General features: G+C 37.7%; 1 protein-coding gene across 6 annotated transcripts; it reads left to right on the top strand.

Annotated features, from left to right (window-relative positions):
* The first annotated feature begins 1,385 nt into the window (after nt 1-1,385).
* On the top strand, nt 1,386-21,724 carry tns2b (tensin 2b). 6 transcript variants are annotated; one of them, XM_079628987.1, is made up of 26 exons: nt 1,405-1,768; nt 4,401-4,506; nt 4,779-4,816; nt 7,744-7,776; nt 8,957-8,991; nt 9,219-9,402; nt 9,486-9,536; nt 9,646-9,768; nt 10,229-10,293; nt 10,505-10,588; nt 10,667-10,779; nt 11,125-11,185; nt 11,586-11,661; nt 12,930-13,059; nt 13,172-13,234; nt 13,323-13,439; nt 13,923-15,221; nt 16,087-16,150; nt 16,271-17,112; nt 17,498-17,722; nt 17,833-17,910; nt 17,992-18,069; nt 19,251-19,419; nt 19,741-19,809; nt 20,111-20,140; nt 20,866-21,724. In XM_079628987.1, the coding sequence occupies exons 1-26, from the start codon at nt 1,655-1,657 to the stop codon at nt 21,008-21,010; spliced, it is 4,392 nt and encodes a 1,463-aa protein (XP_079485113.1). In that variant the 5' UTR covers nt 1,405-1,654; the 3' UTR covers nt 21,011-21,724. The 6 variants fall into 6 exon arrangements, with proteins under 6 accessions (XP_079485115.1, XP_079485113.1, XP_079485114.1 ...); XM_079628992.1 differs by having other exon boundaries at nt 1,760-1,768; nt 4,405-4,506; XM_079628988.1 differs by lacking the exon at nt 20,111-20,140 and having other exon boundaries at nt 1,512-1,768; nt 20,866-21,649.
* Nucleotides 21,725-22,131: the final 407 nt, after the last annotated feature.

Consider the following 22,131-nt stretch of genomic DNA (forward strand, 5'->3'; position numbering starts at 1 on the left):
TTTTGGTAATGGGTCAAGGTATTTTTTTTGTTATATAACGTTTTCAATCTATAAGCTTTATTTCAGATCACTTAAATAGTAGGCTATTGTGGTGTACACAAACAAATGTTTAAAAGAAACTGCATAATTGCATAATCATAAGAAATGTATGACCTCATCTTGTGACTAACATAAGGTCATAAAGGTTTAGTTATTTAATATATGTGCAGTGCTGGGTAGATTACTTAGCCTACTAATTGTAGTCAGTTGCTTATGACAAATTACAGTAATCCGTTACATTACACATTTAAGGTATAACGACTGCTTTTTGATTAGACCTACTTTTAAATGACTTTTGACCTAACTCGTTCATCATGTTGAATTGGATAATGTATTGATTATAAAAATAGAAACAATATATTAAATTTTTATCAACAACATAACTTCATTATGTCAGGGTTCGTGAATGGAACTGGAGGGGATTTGTGAGGTTAATGAAAAGCTTAAATAAATCATAATTTAAATAAACAGTTTTAAAACACATTTGTTTGAAAGAATAATGTTGAGAAAACGCTGCTTAAAAGTGAAATGATTTCTGTAAATCAAGTGGTCAATTGCTTTGTGGCATCTCAATTTTCCATATAATTAGCCATCTGATTAGTGGTTCTGTAGTCTGATTATGATTGTTTTAAAACATCTAAAAGTAGGCTACTTAACTTTATGGGATCTGATTACGCAATTCCAACTCTGTATATTTATGGCAATTATGCAATAATCAGAAGCATTTTATTTTACACAATTCATTTAATTACAGTATCACAGCAGGAGTATAGTCCAGTAAATGTACATTGAAAAGTCAGCCATTTCTGATTGATGTGTGTAATACAATATTCTGATTTAGTCATGTAACCTTCATTAATTGCAGTCTTACATCTTCTACGGTCACCTCAGTTGGTCCCTGTAGCTGTTTATTCATTTAATTGGAGCTACTGCTCACCCTGTTTTACAAAAAAAATTATTATGAATGGAATTTTATTCATGGAACAGTTTTGTGGTTTCATGTGCTCCACAGTAACTTATTATTCAGTATTACACCCACACATGCAGATGCGAGGCGAGTACTGTTAGAGAGCGGATGTGAAGGAACAAGAACAGATGCTTTGTTGTCTCATTCTGCCAATAAAAGACAGAGATGAGGAGGAACAGAAGACCTAATGCTTCTCTGTGTGCAGACTTGGGGACTGGGTGGTGGAGAGATGTTGGAATACAAGCCTTAGGGGTTGTGCGTGTGTGTGATGGCTCCCAGTGGGTGAGCAGAGCTCAAGTGCCTGAGAAGAGGAAGGGTCTGACGTAAGCCTGCCAAAAACAGCTGCGATAGAGACGGAGGAGGGCGTTACATAGTGTGCATGTGAGGGGGCAAGAGACAGTCAAAGGGAGGACACCCTGAGAGACACTTAGAGGGAGACGTTGGAAGTTGGAGAGAATGTGTGGAAGAGATATGATTATGTGTTGGAACTGGACGCTAAGACACTGAGGAACAAGGAAACGTCCTTGAGGAGACGGGAAACATAAAACAAAGAGCAACCTGGACTGAAGACCAAGGAAAACAAGTGCTAAGAAAGTGTAAGAGGAGAAGGAAAGGATATCTAAGGAGGAATAAAGCAAGTGAAGTAGAATGGGTTGTGTCTTCAGCAAGCAGCGGTGGGCTAAACAGAGGAATTCCCAGCCCTCGGATCCCCCGAAAACACGAGACCTCACAGATGATGCAGAGATTCTCAGCTTAACAGAGGTACGTGTGGGTATGTGTGTCTGTGCACATGGGGTCATAGGTAAGAAGCTCTCCAGGCAATGATGGCATTGGGTCTCCCTCAATGCCTATGTTTATAAATCATGTAAAAGTATTGTTTGTTTCCAAATGCATCAACCATATTGTTATTATTATTATACATTATATTATACATTATTTTATTCATTATATTATGTTGTAGCTTATTTATATTGTCTATAATTTTAGCTGTAGTCATATTAACTTATTATAAAGTGTATTTTTTTGTTTACTCTTGGGGTTCCCGAGTTGGTTGACATTCCATAGGAGTATATATATATATATATATATATATATATATATATATATATATATATATATATATATATATATATATATATATAAAGTCAACAACATTTCAGGTTAAAGTTAACATTTTAAATGCTGCCAGCTGTCTCTTGTTATAAGTGGTTCTGTTATTTATACCCCTGTCTCTGCTTATAATGCAGTTTAATGTACAGTGCAATCGAAAGTGAATGTAAAACAATTTTTTGCTGTAAAGGTTGAATAGTAGCCAAAGGGATATTCCTGTCAGTGAACATTCCCCCCCCACACACAAACGCTTGCTCACAATCACACTTCCATGTCCGTCATTAGGTGGCAGGTTGACTCTTTGGGGTCAGACAGCTTTAGCATGTTATGTGCCCTTAGAAAACTAACCTATAGGATGGAAAATGAACCTCCTTAGAGATTTAAATGCATGGAAATAGATTAAGGGAATATTTCCACTTCATAATTAATTGTAAGCAGTGACAAACTCATCCATGTCATAGGTGTGTAATGGTGTTGTTGACAAAAAAAGGGGGAAATATATTCCATAACCACTGACAAATAGCCAGATTATCATACACATGCAAACATGCACACAAACACATAGGTTTCCCAGGGATCCTGTGGTCAGAAAGAGGTTAAAAATAGACAGTGGAATTCTGGAACGGTGGAAGCATACCTCGGCCTTCCCACCTGCTCCCGTCTACTCCTGCCCGGAATGTGAGTGTGTATGTGCGCGTTGCAGCGAGTGTAAGAGAATTCCTATTAGCGGGGCCAAAACTTTATTTCAGAATGTCAGCAGCAACAGTAGCAGAGTGAAGGTTTTTCTCTCTCTATCTCTGTCTTATAGCCTGTACATTTGACTTTGGGAGAATTCTAGAAACCTAAACCGTGAGTTCATCCTGCTCTCTTCGAATAAGTGAGAAAGCACGAGGAGAAAGCTGTGGTGTTGCTGATATGTGAAGGGAAATGCTTTATCCATGAGCCAAACTTTGGCTGCAGAGAGCAAGAGACGGGTGGAGAGCTGAAAAAGTGCCTGTTAAGAAACACGTTTAAAAAGAAAAGAAAAAAGTTTATTTTATATCTGTGTTTTACATTTAATATCTGTGGATTTCACTCAGGCTCGCAGCCTATAGGCCTAGCCTGGCTAAACGACCTCTATGAATGGAACTTTTGCACTAGTTTATTAGTGAACTGCTGTACACGTGCTTTTTAAAAACATCCTGTGTGATTGTTGAACAGTTATATTTCCTCTAAAACTTTTAGGCAGACCGATTAAGGTTTTATACAACCCATATGAATTGGCACGCGCTTCCTAATATTATAGCAATTGTTTACTTCCCATTTACAGGCTGTAGAGGGCAGCATTGTCAAGGGGATAAACCTAACAATGTTTTATGTGCCTTTCAAAGATTGGGGGTCATTAAGATTTAAAGAATTGTAAGAATCTTACGAAAGTGAAAGGAAAGACTGTCAATTGTGATTGTAATATTGTTACAGACATATTTCTGTTACAGACATATATCACAATTATTTCGATTAAATGCTATTCTTTTGAACTTTCTATTCATCAAAGCATCCTAATTTTTTTTAAATCATTGTTACCACAAAAATATATTAAGCAGCACAACTGTTCAACAATGATAATAATAGTACAACACATTTTTTTTACTTGAGCCCAAATAGCATATTTTTGACTGATTTCTGAAGGATCATGTGAAACTGAAGACTGAATAATGATGCTGAAATTTCAGCTTTGCTAGATTAATATCTGTGCATTAAAACTGTGGATGTAAATGTAATTAAATGTAAATGTAATGTAAAATATCTGTGGATTACATTAAAACATTATTTTACTGTATTTTTAATCAAATAAATACAGCTTTGCACATAAGAGACTTATTTTAAAACATAAAAAAATCAGCTAGTTTGTAGGGTAGAATAGAATATAGAGTTTTGTCATTCAATGATTGTCAAATCATCCAAGTGTCTTTCACAATATCTGCTCAGCATCAAAAAGAGTTCTATCATCACAGTATACACATACTCTTCCCCAATACAAACATAGCCTACATTTCATTCATCACCTCCAGTGTATGAGTGATTGATTTATGCTCTTCATATCACCACGACTGGGGGCGTGTGGACATGTGTACTCAGTTCTCATTTATATCATGTTTGTGGTCGGCAGATATTTTTTGGGTTTATTTCTTACCAAATGTAGATTCAAATATAAATGAAAATTGATCTGCTACTGTATAATTCTGAGGTCTTTCTGTATGTGTTGTGTGTGTTGTGTGTGTTGTGTGTGTGCTTACATACATAGTTAGAGAAAGTGGCTTCACACTCCTTTAAAGAGAGGAACTTCAAGAAGAAACACCTCTGTGCTGTTTGCAGACAATCCCTCGATAGCCATGGCTTGTACTGCAGAGGTGAAACACACATTTGCTTTTCTATCATTTATACTTTACATTTATTTCTGTTGTTTTAAAAAATATATTTGTATTATATTTATTAAGCCGTTTACTCATGGACACCGTTGGTTGCTCCACACAATGTATGTGATTTCAGCTTTTACTATCTTTGTGGGACATTGGTCCCCACATTGAAGGCAAAACCTGTCACAAACACATATAATGTACACACACATATAACTTAATGTACATTAATATTTATTTATATAATCCACATTTTCTCCTTGCAGAGTGTAAAACTGCAGTACATACGAAATGCGAGGAAAAGGTATGTTTCTTTCTCTCGCAGCTGAAATGTTGTTACTACTGTTTGCTTATAATGTGAAGTACAGTGAATATTGCTAAGCTGGGATTGGCACTGGATTTGGCTATAAACAATAAGGAAATTTGGCTGAAAAATAAATCCGCTTCTTGCCAATGACTGTGTTTGTCCTTGTAGCACCAAATGCTCATCTATGATCTTCGTGGCTTTTGGTCTTGTGATGTGTGTCACTCACAAATATAGTACAAATAGGTCTAAATCCGATGTTATGAACTCTGGTTATCTTTGGTATTAATAGAAATTGCAATCAGTCACCGGATGCCATCAGTGCATCACACGGATATACACTAGTGTATCCACACGTTATACACGCCACAGCTGTTCCTCTTGTTCTCTCCTTCTCTTTCTCATTATTTCTCCGGCACTCTTTTTTTTCTCAGTAAAAAAATGTTGTTCATCGAACCTAAATAAATTAAGGCAACAGTTTCCATGGACTTAAAATGTCAAGTGTCAAAACAAAGCAATCATAATTATTCATGCCCCAATGCACGCTGGAAAAAAGAAACCGTGTTCGGCAGCAGCGTCTCTACTAATAGCGCAAACAACTAAGTTTATCCGCTTCAAGAACAGCGGCGTTATTACCTCACTAGTGAGAAATGTCAAGTAGCTTTTAATATTTTACTGATAATATCATCAGAGCAGCGCTGACAACATGTTTCTGTGCGAGTGTGTGTCCGTCCTGTGTGTGTTTGTGTTTGAGTGGGAGAGAGAGAGAGCGGGAGAAAAAGGGTGTGCTTTCCATACATAATATGTAATTTTGTGGAAAAAATTTAAATAATTTGTCCTTTTTATCCTGTTGTTTAAAAAAGCCTTCAACTTTTGCTGTTGTAGGCTTTAATGACCTTTTGAAATAACGGAAATCATTTGGTGAAGTCATATGGAACTGTAATGCGGTCAAGACCTGGAACTACTTTAGCCGTACGTTTCCCTGAAAATAATTGCACACCTTACATTCGTCAACCAATCAGATTCAAGCATTCAACAGCCCCGTTGTAAAGAATCTTTAGAATTTACGAACTTATGTGCAATCTTCAGAATAGCTCTGTATATTTCTATGGTATCGCAAATGTATTGCTCATTGTTGAGTGATGCATTATGTTTATGCATTAATTAATGGACCTTATTGAAAAGGTTTAATGAATGCATCATGAGCTAACAATGAAAAACTACAATAATCAAGTAAATCTTTGGACATTTTTAAAGCATCATTTACTTGATCTTACTTTTTACAGTGCATCCCCTCTGGTTTGAGAGAGAGAGAGAGAGAGAAAGAGAGAGAGAGGAAGAGTTGGGTGGGAGCAAGAGAGTGAGAGGATCAGAAAGAGAGGAGAGCACTCGTGTGTGTGTGTGTGTGTGTGCGCACGCTATATGAACTCTAGAAAACTGGACTCGTCTGAGAAAGGTACAGACACTTTTACTTTTTAAACAGGGATTTCATATTACTTATTGCAAAAGTTAAGTATACTTTTAGTGTACTTTTCAGTTTGGATAGTAGGCTATAATCATTTTTTATCTTTATTATTAGTGAAAAAATTATTAGTGTTTGGCACAATACTGTAGAAAAGACAGAAACGCCATTTGATGAAAGTGGAGACAAGAGACACTGACACATGAGAGATACAATTAGATTGTTATTAAGGATTATAGATGAACATTTATCTTTGAACTTTTTTTAGTGATTGAGATTGTGTGTGAGAGAGCATGTTATCGTGTCTGTGTCTAGCAATTAGTTGCTACCTGCTAAACAGGATGTAGTTAATGAACCCCTGTGTGTTTCCTCATCCCACATAAAGGATCTGTTTTGTCTGCTGTAATATAATTGAATCATTACACTCATAAAAACAAAGGTTCTTTATTGTCATCGATGGTTCCATGAAGAACCTTTAACATCCACAGAACCTTTCCACTGCTGTATTGTGGAAAAGGGTTATTTTTCTTCACACTAAGAAAAAAAAAACGGTTCTTTTAAGAGCGGTTCACTGAAAGGTTCTTAGGGGAACCAAAAATAGTTCTTCTATGGCATCGCTGTAAAAACTCCCTTTTTGAAATCTTTATTTTTAAGAGTGTATGTAACAAGTTAGTTTTAATGTGTTCTCCAACAGGGCAATCCAAAGTCAATCTACTCTAAAGAGCGCAAATAATGAATAAAATGACTTTTCTTCAATGTAAGGCAATGCAGTGAACATTCGGGACTTACATGGTGAAAAAAAGATATACTCCTACAAACAGACTCATGATTAGGAGGAGGCACAGGCCAGCTGATCATCTGAAATAGAGTAGTGGAAATAGTTCACAAAGCCATGCAGCAGGCATTTCATCCGTCCTGGATGGAGAGATCAGCTGCTTTTGTTTCTCTTTATATACGTGTCTCCACCCTCTGTCCACATCAGCCTCCCTGTCTGTCAGTCTATCAGAATATCACACTTTCACCCTCCAATATCCAGAATGGTGGTCAGGTTTCAGTGACGGATTCTCAAACTTTTACATAACGTATTAAAGCGTATTAAAACGTATTACATGACTTTGCATAGGCTATATAAGGCTTTGTGTTAGAGTGTGTATGTTAAAATGTTGAGTCTAAACTAATTACTGGAAAGGAAGCAGAGTAAACGTGTGCAAATGTGCGCACCCACACACTCGCACTGTTAAACAGTACCAGATGTCCCCTGGTGTGATAATAACCTAATGAGGACAGAGAGGATGTCTTTAAATGGAGAGTCACTCAGTGGCCCCAAAGTATGCTAGCTGCGTATGTGTGTTTAAAAGACTGTTGTGTGTCTCTGTCATGGTCTCTGATGTCTGAACCCATATCATGTGTCAGGGATGTTTGATTCAGTGTATCTTGTTTCCATACACATCTCGCTTTCTTCCAGGTCACTGTCCCCTGTGAAGTTATTTCAGATCCTGTGAGTATTACTAATTTACAGATATTTACTTCCATAATGTCTATGGGTGAATTGCTATTTAACCCAACATTTAACAAATATCTTAAAAAAATTATAATAATAATTAACAGTGCATCTACATTACATTTACATTAACTCAATAGCGCAACTGATTTTGAAGGATCTGATTGAGACTTGAATCTTATAAGAACTGATTATAAACTAAATGTGACCCTGGATACATTAATACACCACATGAAAGCTGAATAAATAAGCTTTCCATTGATGTATGGTTTGTTAGGATAGGACAATATTTGGCCGAGATACAACTATTTGAAAATCGTGAATCTGAGGGTGTAAAAAAATCGAAATATTGAGAATTTTTAAAAAATATATATTTACAGTAGGAAATGTACAAAATATCTTCATGAATAATGACATTTACTTAATATCCTAATAATTTTTGCCATAAAATAAAAATCTTTCATTTTGACCCACACAGTGTTTTGTTGGTTATCGCCACAAATATACCCGTGCGTGACTGGTTTTGTGATCCAGGGTCACAAATCTCACCTAGATATTCAAAATCTTGAAGCAACCAGCTTCAGGACATTTTTGACTTGTGGAAAGATAAAACATTTTTATGTATGTCAACCTTTTATGCATTCACTTCAATCAACCTTTAAAATAGAATTTGTCTGTGGAAAATGGAAGTTGTTTATCTAATGTTTGGTTGAAGTTGAAGTCTTATGTTTGGGGTCACAGAGACTCCAGGTATGAAACATGAATAAATGCAATGCATTTTCACATGTTAAGATTTTCTGATTGATTATACACTATAGTCCACTCCTGCCGGTTGTTTTCTTTTATTTATTTTCTTGTATTTTCTACAGTGTGTTTTTGCTGGGATTAAATAGATCCCAAGCAGAAACAATGCAATTATATTGTATAATATAGTGTTGATTATGGTTTTTTTTTTGGTAGTATCAGAGGAATGTAATAAAACAATTGGAAAGGAAATAAGAAGTTAATTTTAAATTACTATTTTTTACAAAGACACAACTGGAGTCAAACACAAAACAAGTCATTATTAATAGAAAAGAACGGTTAAATGAATTGTGTTTGATTTACTGCAATTAAAAAGCAATGTCTGTACCATATCTGCCTGCCTTTTTCTCACATTAACTCTGATCTCTCCTAGCCTCCATTTCAAAACCAGCTGAACATCCCTCCCAGGTAAGAGCACATTTTATAAAGCTAACTCTGAATGACAGAGAAAAGAACAACATCATGAAACAGGAACAGTCTGTCATCACTTACTGGCCTTCAGGTTGTTTGAAAATCAACCTGTTTGGAAGACATGTGCGTGACAAAATATGCAAATGTCTTATTTTTCAGGTATACCGTTCCTTTAAGTTTGCGTGTTTGTCTTTTTTTTGTGTGTGTGTGTGTGTGTTTCACAGTAGAGACAGCATGGAGAGTGTTATGGAGAAGTTAATGGGCAGTCATTATGATTTCGATCTGACCTACATCACTGAGCGTATCATCTCTGTCCTCTACCTCTCTGACCTGGAAGAACAGCATTACAGCGCTAACCTTAAGGAAGTGGCGGCCATGTTGAAATCTAAACATCAAGACAAGTTCTTGGTCAGTTGTATTGTTGTTTAAAATCATTGTTGAGATTTAATCATATGAATTAGCACTCTTATGTCTCTTTCACTTCTTCTCAGCTTATAAATCTGTCAGAGAAACGCCATGACATCTGCAGCCTAAATCCAAAGGTGTCTTCCTGCTCTTTGTTATTCTATTATCTAGATTTGCATGCAACTACGTTAAAAAGTCACTCTGTAGCTTGCTTGTTTTGACGTATGGCTCTGTTTCTGTATTCAGGTTGAGGAGTTTGGGTGGCCCGATCTGCATGCCCCGCCTCTCGATAAAATATGTGCTGTGTGCAAGACCATGGAGAACTGGCTTAACTCTGACCCCAACAACGTGGTTGTGCTTCACTGCAAGGTTAAGATCAGAAGTTATTTAATGTTTAATATAAGAGCTAAACGTGTCTAAATGTCATCACAGTCTTATTAAAAGAATCGATCATCCAAAAATGAGATTCTTTCATCACTTACTTACTCCAAAGTCATTCCAAACTCATATGACTGTCTTTCTAATGGAAAAAGTTTAGACTAATGTACGTTCTTTTTCATGCAGTTGCAATGAATTTGGACTGAAGTGACAGGATAGCACTATAAAAGTAACACAAAAGTAGTCCATACAACTGTATTTCTAGTATAATTCCTGAGATTATCTTCCCCTTTTGTGAACTTAATGACCAGATCCGTCCGATCCAACATATAGACTTGTAAATGATGGGAGAATTTAAATGTTTTTTCATGAAATTTTCATGTCATAGAAATCATAACCCCAAATTGTTATATATTTTTCTTCTCTCTTCGTCTAACTCTTACTTTCTTAGGGAAACAAAGGAAAAACGGGGGTGATTGTGGCAGCTTACATGCACTATAGCAAAATATCAGCTGGGTATTTACACACACACACACACACACACACACACACACACACACACACACTCACACTCACACTCACACTCACTCACTCACTCACTCACTCACTCACTCTTTCTTATTTTCAAAAACATTAAAAAAAATCTTAAAATGCTCTTTGTGGGCATTTTATTATCATTCATGGTTGGTATTCAAATGGCTTGACTCTTACTGGTGTATGTGTGCAGGGCAGATCAGGCTCTCTCGACAGTTGCTATGAGGAAATTTTGTGAGGATAAAATCTCTTCCTGTCTCCAGCCATCTCAGAACAGGTATGACCAATGTTTATTTCTGTTTGTTCCAGAATAACTTGTTCTAGTTTGGTCATGATGTTCTCTCTGTCATCGCAGGTATATATATTATTTTGCCGGTCTTCTCTCGGGTGCAATAAAGATGAACAGCTCACCACTTTTCCTGCATCAGATTCATATTCCAGCTTTGCATAACTACCAGTCTGGAGGAGGTACACAAACCCCTTTCCAATTAAACCAAGGCCTTATTTTGCAATGTCTGTACTGAGTTTGGGGAGGGGAAAACCTACAGCATTCTATGAAAATATTTTAAATGTTCAATGATAGTTGAACCAAAAATGAAAGGATCAGCATTGGTCCCCATTGACCTTTATTGTAAAACAAAAAAACACTGCAACCTTTACTTTTTTTTTTTTACATTTAAAAATCTTCTTGTATGTTCTATTATGTTTATGTTTAAAGAAAGTAATTCCAGATTGGAATAGTATGAGCGTGAGTAAAGGATTACAGAGGGTAGCATCATTGCATTGCCTCATTTTTTCCATTGCATTTTGAAGGTTACTCTCCCTTTCTGAAGATTTATCAGTCATTGCAGCTGGTCTATTCTTCAGGCAAATAGTAAGTGGGTCTATTTTATCAGTCTCATTAAATGTTACATGTCTATTTTAATAACCATCATTCTGCTGTTTTAAGTTGATCTTGATCTCACTCTGGCCATACTAATGTTGCTAGTCTCCCAGCTGTGCAGCTGGTATTTTGCTGGTCAACAAGCTGGCTTTCCAGCTGAAGAGTGTCCAAAACCCCTCTAAAACCAAAAGACCTGCATGACCAGCTTAGGCTGGTTTAAGATTGTTTTTTTTTCTGCAGGAAATCCAAGCAATGTGAGTTTCAAACTGGCTCACAGTGTGTCCAAATCACATTTCCCCTCTCTTCTCCACATGTCATGTCCTCTCTTGACTGACCTAAGAAAACAAATCAGATATCATACTTTGCTGACTTCTTGTTGCTTGTGTTACAGTGATATTCAGAGCCCTAACAGTAAGATGTTGTGTGTGAATATTGAACCAGCTCTACTGCTGAAGGGAGACATCCTGGTGAGGACACTCAAGCATTTCACATTAATACATTCTTGTTATATTAGATGCTCCTAAAACCTGCTCACTAGCCATTGCTTTGAAGGGAGAAAATATTGTAAACTACATATTTAAAAAATATCATTCCATTATTAAACATATGATAAGACGCCAGAATATTGCATGCAATGCTTGGGGTTAGAATTTATTATAAGCTTTAATGCTAGGTATTTTAAAAAAAATGTGTGCTATTAGTTTGCCAAGCCATCTGACTTAAAGTGTTGGTTCACCCAAAAATGAAAATTCTGTCATTAATTACTCACCCTAATGTCGTTCCAAACCCGTAAGACTTCGTTCATCTTCTGAACACAAATGAACATCTTTTTATTGAAATCTGAGAGCTTTCTTTCCCTCCATTCACAGCCTACACATCTACCACTTTCAGGCCCCAGAAAAGACATCATAAAAGTAATCCATATGATCCACCTTTCTGGGGCTTGAAAGTGTCAGTTGCATAGACTGTCAATGGAGGGACAGAAATCTCAGAGATTTCATTAAAAATGTCTTAATTTGTGTTCCGTCTTACAGGTGAGTAATTAGAGAATTTTTGAGTGAACCCAAAAATGAAAATTCTGTCATCATTTACTTGCCCTCATGTCATTTGAAACCCATAAGACTTTTAAGATCACTTTAATGAAACCTGAGATGTTTCTGTCCCTCCATGGAAAGTCCAGCTAATCGAAATATAGAAAATTCAAAACGATCATGAAGGCATTGCAAAAAGAATCCACATGAATTGAATGGTTTAATACAAGTCTTGTGAAGAGATATGGTCACTTTATATGATGAACAGATTTAATTTAGTTTCGGGTTTCATTAAAATATCTTAATTTGTGTTTCGAAGATGAACGGATGTCTAATTGGTTTGGAAAGACACGAGGGTGAGTAAATGATGACAGAATTTTAATTTTTGGGTGAATTATCCTTTTAAAGATAAAAAAGGTGAAAACCCCAAGCCATATATCTGGATAAGAATCTCACAGACACCTGGTGGGCCATTAACCACCAACCAACCAACCAACCAACCAACCAACCAACCAACCAACCAACCAGAACACCCTCTCATCTGCATAGCAACACTTTTATAACCACTCAGAACATCTTATAACAACCACATAGCAACGCCCTGGCAACCACCCACAACACCCAAGCAAAGTGTTGGTGAGTTTTTTGCAGAAAAGCAACAAATTTCCTTCAGTAAAATTGTTCTTCTTGCTGTCTGTCTATAGGTGAAGTGTTATCACCGTCTCTCAGATGTCTGTATGAGAGAATGTGTGTTCAGAGTCCAGTTTCACACCTGTAGTGTTCATGGATCTCAGCTTGCTTTTGGCAAAGCGGAACTTGACCATGCTTGCACAGGTAAATACTGGCACTGTTTGTTTGCCTGCCCACTCCAGTGCCTCAGCTTCTCAAAAGCAGAGAAATAACAGATGTTTTCTGTTTTATCATTCTGATTTGTGTTTATGTGTAGACGACCGTTTCCCTGCAGACGCCACAGTGGAGTTGCTGTTTTCTTCTGGCCCACAAAGGAGAGGTAAACATCTATCAACTGAACTCTTCCACCATTTTTCCATGTATTAGCTCTGTCTTAATGCTGTATGTGTGTGTTTGTGTGTCCTGAGGTGGGGAGGTACAGGGAAATGAGCCGGGAGTATCTGTGGATTATGGCACCACAGATCCTGTTGTGCGCTGGGACTCGTATGAGAACTTTAACCTTCACCATGAGGATAGTGTTGCGGGTATGTGCACTCTGTACTTTCACTACAGTCAAAAACAGGCTACTTTTACACTAGTGTGTTTTCGTTTTAAAACGCATAACTTTTGCTATAGTTATGCCTGGCGTCCACACTACTCCTTAGATTTCGACCCTATTATTAGAGCAATCGGCATGCCCGCTCATGCCCAGTAACATGCGTTGGTCGTGTATTGTGGATGGAGGTCTTTTCTGAAATGCAGAGGAAGTGCCAGTATATGGACAGTTCTGTGTTCAAATGAAAACACACTAGTGTGGACAGCCATAGTGACAAACAAAAATATCAAAAAGGACAAAATAATAATCAATCAATCAATCAATTTTTTTTTGAGAATCATTAATTTGAGGGGTTCCCTACTGGTAAAAATTGCATTCTGGGACAAAAAGACATTGAGACATTTTTCATACACTCCAAAGTCATGAGACTGTAAATAATATGTTTTTGTCTATGTATTTCCGTGATCTCTAGATATCTGTCACACACGTGGGCCTTTGGATGGTAGCCTGTATGCTCAAGTGAAGAAGCGTCGAGCACTAGGCTCCAGTCCCAGCGGATGCCCTACCTCCATCAAAACCTCCACACACTTACCCAGTCATTCCTCCCCTCGTCCTGCCATTCATCTCTCCATCCAGCCTCTCTCACTCAGCAAAGATGCAAGTCGCTCATCTGCACCGCCCGAATCCCTCTCTCCACTTCCAAGAGAAAAAAGAGAGAAGGGCGAAGACAGGGAAAGACACAGAGAAACCGCAATTCTTGACGATTGCGACGGCTCTCCCCTGAGACCAGATCGGCCCGTTCAGTCTTGTTATGGTCGTCCGTATTCCCACACTCATTCATTCTGTGGCCCAGACCTGACCAAACCGAATGCACTTGCACAAACGCTCCACCCCAAACACTACACACTTCCCTGCAGTCGCACCGCCCCACTGTCAGTCCAAGACCTGTGTGTATCCCACCCAGATCTTTTATGGGAAAGAGGGCGCTGTCTGCACCATCCCTGCCCAGAAAACATTAGACACCTGTACTCATTTCCCCCTCAAGAAGCCCACCTTCATTCACCACTTTCCCACTCACAGTCCTCCCATTCCCACTCACTTCCTCCACAGACACGCGCGTTCTTCACTGGGGAGGCATGTCCTCTGTTCCATTGCTCCGCCCTCCCTCAGGGCCATGCCCACATCCCTCCTTCTCTATCCCCCAATCAGTCACTGCTCTCCAGTCCATACAGAGAGTTACGTTACAGCACGACACCGCCAACATCGTGCTCCTGCAGGGATTGTTCTCGCTTACGAGAGGACGTTGCCCTCCACTCTTTACGTGGCAGAGAGTTAGAAGCTCTACCTTGGTCTAGAGAGGTGGAATTTGGGATTAGGACGGAGGGGCCTATGCACTGGAGGGATGGAAGAGTGGAGTCTCATTGGGAGGGAGTTCAAGAGGCCGAATACTGGCGGCGCAAAATAGCGATGTCACCAGTAACATTATCATACGGACATTGCCACGCTATCCCAAAACAAGATCAAGCTGCATATGTCACAGACACCCAACCCGAAAATATTACCCCACTCAGTCCATATCCCAGCCCTCAAAGCAGTGGCTACCACAGTCCGCATCCACCTTGTCCCTGCTCTCCACAAGCGCTCAGAGAGAGTCCTGGTTACGCCTCCATCAGTCATTCCCCAAACTCCTCCCCAATTGCTGTCACGCCATCTCCAAAACGAGCCAATCACAACAGTGCCTCAACTGAAGAGAGTCAGAATGGCCTTAATGGTAATCACATTGACACAGTTTCTCATTAGTCATTACATTATGCCCAACAGTGTGTTCCTAAAACAAATTTTATTAGATGTATATAATATAAATATTTGTTTAAGTGTCAGACTGTACACTACCATTCAAAAGTTTGGGGTCATTAAGATTTTAAAAAAGAAAAAGAAAAAAGAAATTCATACTTTTATTCAGAAGGATGCATTAAATTGATCAAGTGTCAGTAAAGACATTTATACTGTTTAAGATGTCTATTTCAGATTAATGCTGTTCGTTTTAACTTTCTATTCATCATATAATACTAAAAAAAGACTTAAGCAGCACTGTTTTCAACATTGATAGTAATAAGAAATGTTTATTGAGCAAATTAGCATATTATGATTTATCTATAGGATCATGTGACACTGAAAATTCAGATTGCCATGCATCACAGGAATAAATTATATTTTACAATATATCAAAATAGAAAACAGATATTTTAAATTGCAATAATATTTCACAATATCACAGTTTTTACTGTATTTTTGATCAAATAAATGCAGCCTTGGTCAGCATACGAGACCTTTTCCAAAACCCAAATTATGAACATTAGTGTATATTTAAAGGGATAGTTCAACAAAAAATCACTCTAAAGTCATCCAAACCAGTATTTTTTTTCAACCAGATATTTTGTACGATGTAAACAAAATTGGTTGGTGATTGATACTGTCTAGCCCTGAAAAGGACAGAAAACTGGCATAAAATATAACGGTATGAATGATGTAAACAGTGATATAATTTTCATTTTTGGGTGAACTATCCCTTTGACTTTCAGCTTTCTTCTCATTTCTAATCTGTTCCATTTCTTTCTATATTGTGTGTTATGTAGACAGGAGTATTAAGGTCTTAAATGCTGATAAAAGTCACATTGAGGCCTTTTCTCATCCTACCCGGTAATTATGTTTCTTCATGTACATTAATCTCATGTCAACCACAGTGTTTATTTTGATAGTTGAAGATTGAATTTAATGTCGGCCTACTATCAACCTAAATCCATCCATGTATTCTAACAGGGGACCATTGGAGGCAAGACAACCAATAAAAAGCAAAGCCCCAGAAGGTGAAACTTTCCCTGGGTCTCTGATCACAGTTGTCTCCACCGCCAGTGGAGCAGAGGAAAAGATGAAGAAAACACAGATAATAGATTCTACATCTAACACCGCTGTCATTAGTAACCCACCATTATCCAAGAGTGTGGAGTCAGTGCATGTACAAACGCACAACCCCAGAGCTCTCAGTAATCGTGTCCCAGAATCAGTGCAGGATAAAGGGGAGCGACCTGGCTCATGCTACACCTCAACTTCAACCTCAACAAGTCCTCAGCCGCCTCTTTGCTCTTCAGAGAGAAATTCCACTTCTGAATTCCCTTCATTCAACATAAATGCTGAAAGGCGAAGCCTGACACCCTTAACCGACTGCAATGAGGGAAGCAGCAACAGTGACCTGACAACATCGTCGCCTGACCCTGATGGCTACGTCACACCCTCATTCCCTATAGTGTCGTACTGCTACCCTCTTCTGACAGTGCCTCATGTACCATACACAGGCTACACTGCAATCACCATCCCGGCCTCCTTACCCCTACCTCCTCTTCCTGAAAAACAACGTTCACCCCCCCTTCAGAACATGTCTGATAGCACTGTCATTTCCTCAGTAAAATCAGCTAGAAAACCTTCTATTTTATCTGCCCAGTTCCATGTGTCCTTCTCCTCTACCACCAGTGAATTGCCTCCCACTTCTAGTTGCAAAGTAACCCCCTCTAGTGGTGTGGAGGAGCCAGAGAACCGCCTCAGCTCCAAGTTTGTTCAAGACAGCTCCAAGTACTGGTACAAACCTGGCATCTCCAGAGACCAGGGTGAGAACATCTGCATGTTTAATGGTGCTTGCGTCAATATTAGAGCTGAGCAATGATATAGTTTACATTTGGATGTAATATTAACAATCGAGCAGTTGAGATTTGCTATGTATAGTTTACCGCATTTTTTCATTTATTTTAATTGCTTAGATTAATCGTTACTCAGTGCAAGTATTAAACACCCAGGTGTTTGTGTTATTAATTTCGTAGTAATGCAATAAAAAACCTGAGCATATTTGATTGAGCAAATAAATTGTAGGAATTAAAACATTTTAGAATATAGTTGTATTAAATTATCATTCTATAGGAGCTGATGCATATTACAGAAATAATGCTGTGCCTCTGCCTCGTAACAAAAGTACAAAATATCTCTTTCCCCATTTAGCTATTGCAGTATTAAAAGATAAGGAGCCTGGCTGCTTTCTCATTAGGGATAGTAATTCATTCCAAGGCGCATATGGATTGGCCCTCAAAGTCACCACACCTCCAGCCCACGCTAGTAACCATGGTGAGACGGGCAACCCACAGGAGCAGCTAGTTAGGCACTTCCTGATTGAGAGTGGCGCTAAAGGTGTCAAGATCAAAGGCTGTCAAAATGAAACATATTTTGGTGAGACAAAGACGATTTTGCCTGGTTTATGGATGTGTTTCTAATGCCCTGTGTTGAAAACAGCGACCCCTGTTGATTTTGTATTATGATTCTTCTCTCTTTCCTCCCAGGCTCCCTGTCTGCTTTAGTGTATCAGCACTCCATTACACCTGTGTCTCTTCCGTGTGTACTGCGAATCCCAGATAGAGGTCATACAAACACGGAAACCTTTGGCAATGCATTAATTTTTTTCATAGTGAGTGTATAATAACTGTCTGATTGTGTTTCAGATCTTGTTGGTGAATTGCAGGAGTTGCAAAGTGGAACTAATACCAGCACAGCTGCAGACCTATTGAAACAGGGGGCAGGTGAGTTTTATTTTTCATTTTATTGTTATATGTATTAATGGTTGGAGGAAAATAGCTATACAGTATATAAAAGTTTGGGGTTGGTAAGATTTTTGTTCTTGAAAGTTTCTTGCTAACCAAGTCTTCACTTATTTAAACAAAAATACAGTAAAAGCATTGATAATATGAAACATTATAAAACACTATTTATTTATTTTTTCAATTTTAATGTTTTTATTTATTTCTGTGATGACAAAGCTAAATTTCAGCAGCCATTACTCCAGTCTTCAGTGTCACATGATCTTTCTAATATGCTGATTTGGTGTTCAAGATACTGTACATAGTTGTGCTTCTTAATATTTTGTGTACACTATGATACTTTGTTATTATTTGATGAATAAAAACTTCAAAAGAACAGCATTTATTTTATTTGTTATAACAATGTAAAAATCTTTATTGTCATTTCTGATAAATTTAATCCATCCTTGCAGAATAAAAAAAAATAATACTGACCCCAAACATTTGAATGGTAGATTATAAAAAAAAAGAGCTTGATGATAAATAATAGTTTATATTTATTACATTTCATTAAAAATAAAAATGAAACAAATTAATACAAAGTTCACAGCACATGTTGATAGGTCCTTAACTCAATCTATGTGCGATCACATCATTCTCAATAGGGCACAGCTGATTGGATCCTCCTGTGTCAGTAGCTAATGAGCTCGATGCTCAACCTTTAAATACTTGGTCAGTATTTTCCTTAGCATCTTATAGCGTGCTTTCAGAAACCCTCCACCTTCCCCAGCTCCACCTGTATAGATCTGCTATGGGTAATTCATGTGTGCTATATTGTACAGCAGCAGCAGCGAAGCAGATTTATTCCACCAAGACCAAACATATCAACATTACCATATCTAGTCAAGTCAAGTCACCTTCATTTATAAAGCGCTTTTAACAATATAGATTGTTTCAAAGCAGCTTTACAGTGATAATAGGAAGTTAAAGTAATAGAGATTATTTGGGGTTTACAGCAGCTTCACTGAGAGTTGTCATGGCAGAAATGTCCCTTTTCTCCCTCTAATATTATTTTTTTACTCTCTCTCTCTCTCTCTCTCTCACTTTCTCTCTCACTCTCACTATCTCTCTCTCTCTCTCTCTCTCTCTCTCTCACTCTCTCTCTCACTCTCTCTCATTGTCAGCTTGTAATGTTCTCTACCTAAATTCAGTGGAAACGGAATCTTTGACTGGCCCGCAAGCCATCTCCAAGGCAACCAAGTGCACTTTGACCCAGGAGCCTCGTCCTTCGCCAACAGTCGTCCACTTCAAAGTGTCCACACAGGGCATCACCCTCACTGATAATCAGCGCAGGTACAAACACATGTTGAATAACACATATGTTTTGCTTCGCCAAGCAAAACAACATTCATTGTAGTATGGCTTTATTAATAACACTCCCCAAGCATATTTTTAGTACCGTCCTTCAAGTATGAGATTAAAGTTACTTATTTTAGACATTCAAGCAAGCCACGGGCCTTTATGGCTCATTCCCAAGACATTAATCGGAGACACTGAAAAGTAAAAACAGTCTTCATAGTCATGACACAGATAAGAATCTAATCCATATCCTCATTCTTTCTTTCTTTATCTCTCTCTCTCTCTCTCTCTCTCTCTCTCTCTTTATTTATATAGACTCTTTTTTAGGCGACATTACCCTATTCATACTGTGACTTTCAGCAGTGTGGATCCGCTGGATCAAAGGTAAAATTCAAGATGGAATCATTACAAAAATACTCCAATCTACAACATACTGCATCGTTCATACTCTGCCAATGGCCAAGGCAACGTGTATTGCTTTGAACGTAGTCTAGTGTACATGTCTAGAGGAGAGGGCTTGCCTCTCATGCTGATCTATCAAGTCTATCAACGTGCCATTATTTTTTTGCACAAGGGCTCTCCTGCCCTCTTTAAGCTTCTCTCTTACTTGCTCTGCTTGTACATGTTGCTTAGCCTCTGCGTGTGTATGTGTGTGCGTGTGTGTGTGTGTTTGTGTGCGTGCCAGGTGGATTGATGCTGATAACACTTCCTGCAAGTAAGTGCTTCTACTTATACATTTATATTCTCTTTTGGTGTAGCATTTCTCATTTTTTCTGGAAGTTTATTTCTATGTAAATTTAGGAGTGAGACAACTTGTTTTTTTGCCACTCGGAATAAGTGATTTCTTGATTTAAAGTGTCCCTATTATGCTTTTCTGGATATTACCTTTCATGTAGTGTAGTGTGTTATAAAGCTGTTTAGATCCGCAAAGATCAAAGTTATTGTCTCCCAAAAGAAAGAACCAATTCTGAACTGGCTGAAACGAGTCGTCAGTAACTCCAGTCACACACCCCCCCGCGCGAACCTACGTATGGTTTGTAACGAATTTGCATAATGCCCGCCTATGGTCTTCACTGGCTGAAAATTCAGGCTCCGGAGCTGAAATTCAGATATAGTAATGTCTATTTCGTTTCCGAAACGTGCTGTAAGAGGTAGACCAATCACAACAGACTGGGCCATCTGACCAATAAGAGCAAAGCAGCTATCGGAAAGGAGGGATTTAGACAGATCAGATCCTTGATCGAATCATCGAACCGTTTCAGACACTTTGAGAAAAGAGGTGATGCTACAATGTATATTATGAGAAAATTAGAGTGTTTTTATTTTTGATGCATCTAAATCTATAGTAGAAGCCCAAAACAAAATGATATACCTATAAAATAGTATAATAAGGGCACTTTAACAATCTGTCATCGTCTGATTCATACTTGTTTTCTACAGGATGTTTGGATTTGTTGCTCGGCGCAGTGGTGGTTTGGGAAACGTGTGTCACCTGTTTGCAGAGCTCGACCCAGAGCAGCCAGCCACAGCCATTGTGAACTTCATCAATAAAGTCATGCTGGGACCTCAACAGCTGCGAAAATGAACACAGTATAGAGAGATGGAGAAAAACAAAATTGAGAGAACAAAGGAAAAGAGGGTAGTGCAGTGGATATTGTTACATATACACAGAATCAGAGGTGTGTTTGTCATTAGGATGGACAAAAAAAACAACAACTCCGTATCCAAGCTTCCACTTTTTCTGTCATGTTCACATGTTGAGAAAATCAGTGTGATAAGGTCAGGTTAAAATTGAGTGCATTATGAAGTGATTTTAAATTATATGCCTTTTATTGAATAAAAATGAATAATATGAGAAAAACAACAACTGGACATTTTCCTGGTAAAGTATATCTAATGGATAAATAAATGGTAGAGAAAGTTTTTTTTAACACAAACCTTTTCTGGGTTAAGTAAATGGGCCTTTTTAATCCTACCACTCAGGATGCCAAAGTGTATGACTGAACAGAACAACAACTGTAGTTCTGTTTTTATTTTCATTGATTTTGATTTGACGTCATTGTGTGTTTGTTTTCAGTTTAATGGTTAGAATGTTTTGGTTGTTTGTTTTCTATTCAACATGGCCTTTACAAGACAATCATATTTTTAGCAACTGATGCATTTTTAAATTTATACTTTTTTGGTATTTAAATAAAATATTAATAGAAATGGAGAATATGAAGAACTACAATGTCTAGACTCTCATTTTTATATAGTAAGTATCTGATTTCCAGTTATTTCATAAAGGTTTGCAAACGTGTTTCTTTGTTTTTGTTTTTCTAAATTTGTTAATCATGTTGGGCGTCACTTTCTTATGTTCAGTACTGACAAGCACTGCTAGTCTTTGCTTGTTTGCCCGTTAAACATAGTTTGCTTAGGTGTGGCATACAACCCTAAACTTAAAACGTATGAATACAGCCATTTAATTAGGCTCAACGCTATTTATCTCACAGTAACCATCAGACTGTAAATCAACATAGAACTTGTGTGGTATGCAAAGTGTAAATTAACAACATATTTACAATTATTTTGGAAATTTTAAACATTTTTACATCCTTAATCTGGTAATAGAGCTTAAAAAAACCTAGTTTAAAATAGTAATCACTGAAAGAGATGGACTAACACAAATTATTTCATATTTATACTGTGACAAAAAAAGAAGAAGAA

This window comes from Phoxinus phoxinus, assembly GCF_949152265.1.
Source record: "Phoxinus phoxinus genome assembly, chromosome: 11".
In the NCBI taxonomy this organism is placed as follows: domain Eukaryota; kingdom Metazoa; phylum Chordata; class Actinopteri; order Cypriniformes; family Leuciscidae; genus Phoxinus; species Phoxinus phoxinus.

What these genes read in the sequence shown, in the direction of transcription:
- tns2b (XM_079628987.1), top strand. Translation starts at nt 1,655, where the DNA reads ATGGGTTGTGTCTTCAGCAAGCAGCGGTGGGCTAAACAGAGGAATTCC. An exon ending in ACTTGACCATGCTTGCACAG is followed by an intron (nt 13,060 to 13,171) that starts GTAAATACTGGC and finishes GTTTATGTGTAG; the next exon opens with ACGACCGTTTCCCTGCAGAC. An exon ending in GCTGATAACACTTCCTGCAA is followed by an intron (nt 20,141 to 20,865) that starts GTAAGTGCTTCT and finishes TGTTTTCTACAG; the next exon opens with GATGTTTGGATTTGTTGCTC.